This window comes from Sinocyclocheilus anshuiensis, unplaced genomic scaffold, assembly GCF_001515605.1.
Source record: "Sinocyclocheilus anshuiensis isolate Anshui unplaced genomic scaffold, SAMN03320099.WGS_v1.1 scaffold816, whole genome shotgun sequence".
NCBI lineage: Eukaryota > Metazoa > Chordata > Actinopteri > Cypriniformes > Cyprinidae > Sinocyclocheilus > Sinocyclocheilus anshuiensis.
Window position 1 is genome coordinate 377,508 of NW_015554154.1, and position 3,502 is coordinate 381,009.

The 3,502-nt window shown below is 39.6% G+C and overlaps 1 protein-coding gene across 1 annotated transcript in view; it reads left to right on the forward strand.

The window, feature by feature from the left end:
* The first annotated feature begins 1,026 nt into the window (after positions 1 to 1,026).
* igdcc4 (immunoglobulin superfamily, DCC subclass, member 4) overlaps positions 1,027 to 3,502 on the forward strand; it is a 77,910-nt gene continuing 75,434 nt past the window's right edge. The window contains exon 1 of the mRNA XM_016463495.1: positions 1,027 to 1,468. Coding sequence (XP_016318981.1) covers positions 1,402 to 1,468 — 67 coding nt within the window. The 5' untranslated portion in view covers positions 1,027 to 1,401. The remainder of the gene's footprint in view (positions 1,469 to 3,502) is intronic.

Consider the following 3,502-nt stretch of genomic DNA (forward strand, 5'->3'; position numbering starts at 1 on the left):
AGGACATCGATAAAATAGTCCATATGATGTCAGTGGCTCCAGGAGAAGACTTTTTGTGCGCAAAGAAAAAAAAAACTTTATTCAACAGTTCCTCTTTTCGGTGTCAGTCTTTGATGCACATTCACAACAGTATCACGATGCATGCGACACATCTCGTTCTTAACCGTTTTTAGTGTTAATAACACTTTAATAAACTAAAGAACCTTTTTACACAAAGTGAATGAAAATAGATTAGATAGATAGATAGATAGATAGACAGACAGACAGACTACATTAAAATCAAAGCACAAAGTCCGAAGAAGAATAAATATACTTTTAAAATACTGAAATGTTATGCAGCATTCACAACCCATTTAACTTGCAAAGAGTGTGTGGATACACACTGTCAGATATATGAGTTGTTTACCTTGCTTTCTCTGTCCCCTGTGAGCCTGTGTTTGAACTGACCCTAGTTAGCTCTTTGTGTTCAGAAACAGTAAAGGGTCCCATGCACATGGCTGTGTCAGTGGCCTGGCAGAGTGGGATCCTCAGCCTGTAGGAGTGCATGACAGGATGCACATGTGATCTCTCTCCCCTTCAGACACCAGGAGAGAAAAATTCTCTCTCAGCCCGTTTGAAGGTCATGGCAGAGGGTCCTGCAACCCCAACTGTGTGTGTACTAGTGTGTGTGACACTAGTCTATGAATTGCATATCAATGAACAAGTGAATGTTATTGAGTGTTACTGATATTATTATGCGTACACGTTTAATTGTGTGTGCCTTCTAGACCTATACTATTAATAGGCTACTACTTAAGTTGCAATGAAAGATGTTGTAAATAGGCTAGAACACATCTGATAGCGCGTGCTATCAATATATCAGCACATCAAATTAAACAATGGGGTCTTTTCATTGCTACTGGCGAAATACGAAGCTCCAAATTAGTCAGTGTATGTTTATTTAACATTGTTGTGTCGTGTATTTGGCGCAGCGCGTTCGCAGGTTACAGGAAACTAGCGTGGAGTCGTGTACACGGAAAGGGGGTGTGTGAGGATACTGGCAGCGTTTCATGCAGCTCCAGTGGACACCTAAAGCGGGACTCGCTGGTGTGTATGTGTGTGTGTGTGTGTGTGTGTGTGTGCGTGCGTGCGTGTGTAAAGAGAGCTAACACACACTCTCAGACACCTTAACATTTGGACACAACATGGCGATGAGGCGCCGAGAGACACGACGACTCTTCCCCGACTAACACAACCACGTTATGTTTATTGGTGGGGCGCGCGACAGGGAAATACGTGAAATTACGCTCAACTAATTAAACCCGACGAGATTTTTCCCGAATTCCATTATATGCATGTAGCTGTAGCGGTCATATAAAGCACACACTGCTTTACCCCGCTGCTGGATATCAAACGCTCTACATGGCGGTGGAGAATATCTGGTTCTTCTGTCTACTTTCTCTGGGTTACTGTGGATTATCCGTGCAAGGTAATACAAATTCAATCTAACCCCAGTGTTTTCCCACGCAGTGTCTTTTAAGTTGTGTGTGTCTGGTAGCCTGTATGTTTGTATTTCTTTGTATCTGTCAGGATATGTGAGTAGAGGGGCTGGAAAGGGAAAGAAATCGTGCACCTTGCTTGTTGCAGCGATCAGAGCTTTTACTTTTCACGCTTTCCTTTCGCATATCCTTTACGCAAACAGGCAGTCAAATTATGCTGAAGTACTATATTTATTTGTGGGTTCAACTTTTTGTCACATCCAAACCTCACTTTTGTAAACAACATTATGCGTTCAATATTTAAGTTAATTTAGATGTAGCCTAATATCGAAAAATAATAAAACGATATTTAAAGAAAACTGAAAAAATGGATGAGGCATAGAAAGTAATTAAGGCAGTGTTTGCTCAAAGGGGCGGATATATTGTAGGGGGGCTCTATTTTGGTATTGTACAGGTTCATCATGACTTACAGCAAACATTTGGTAAAAGAAATGAAAGCGGTTTGTGTGACTGCCTTATTTACATTTGAAGCCCCACGATGGGGATTGTTCTTAAAAAGTCCATGTTAGCAGTTTAAATTCTACGTAGGCCGTACTAAAACGTTGCAAGTGAATATTAACATTTACCCCGAATGTCCTTGAGTTGAATACATGAAACTAAAAATTTAAATTTAAAATTGTTTAAATTTAAAACGAACATTTATTAAAGCAGAATATTCATCTTGAAATGAATGACACTGAAAAAATAGTGACACACTTGCACGGATTGTTACGCTGAACTGGAATACCTTACTATTGTAATCTAGGGTAAGTAAATACATACATATGTAAAGGTTATAACGATAACAAGCTTGGGCAAAAGTAGGTTTTTCTGTTTGTTGTTTTTAAACGACGTGAAAGTGTCTCACACAAAACAAGATGACAGAGTTGGTCAGGTGGAAGAGAAAGCAGTGCTTGTTTTATGCTTCATACTGTCTATTAGCCTAAGTGTCTTTTCATTTTTTTTTTCTGTGTACTACAACGTAACAAAGCACAAAATATATATTCTGCATTTTTGGTCCACATTCCCCAGGTGTGCCAAAACGGCAACAAATGAATAGGTTATATATATATACATATATATGTGTAACTTGTGATGCCTTCAAACACTAGGGGAAATGGGTTGAAATACCCGAAATTAACCCCCCTAAAAGGCACTGTGTAAATAGCACCCTTTTTAAAACGGTGACTTAGGTGACCGGAAAATTACTGGCACCAGCGTGTTATGCATGATTTTGATATTTCTGGCTTATTCTGACATTTAAATCAAACAATTACTCGTTTAAACAGGGCTTTGGGACTTTCTGTGTACAATACACACACTTTTGTGTAATCTTATGGCATATATTTATCGGACTGGTTGGCATGTAATGAAATTGGAGAGATCAAAGGCTGCAGGATTGTTGAGCGCTGTTCAGTGTAGGAGCCTCGGGCAGGATTCAGTCACAGGCGCTGGAGGAAAAAGGGGAGTGGTCAAGGCGATTTATCCAAAGACTATACACCTTATTTAAATTACAAAGGAGAGCACTGAAACACATGGGCACCTCCTGGCATCCAGCGGTGCCCTCGTCTCACCGATGTCCGTTGGGAAGAATAAACGGCAACCACAGCGGTCAAAACACACTGTCATCTTTGAGCTCCGTTAACGATTTTAGTGCCAGTGCTGTAGCGGATGGATTATTTACAGCGGGGCGGAACCTACTAGTGATCAATAGCATTAAAAATGCGTGTGCGAGACCGCTGTGCAAAGCTGAAGAATGGCTCTGTTATTTTACTTGTTAATTCTTTTTTCTTTTTCTTTTGAAAATTCTACAAGCAACTTGTGTTTTTTGAGAATCTTTTTAACATTAATCTTAAATTCAGTTTTCAAACAACAGGGCTGGACTGGGACAAAAAATCGGCCCAGGCATTTTTTGGTCCAGGCGGCCCACCACCATTTATATATATATATATATATATATATATATATAATTTGTATATATATTT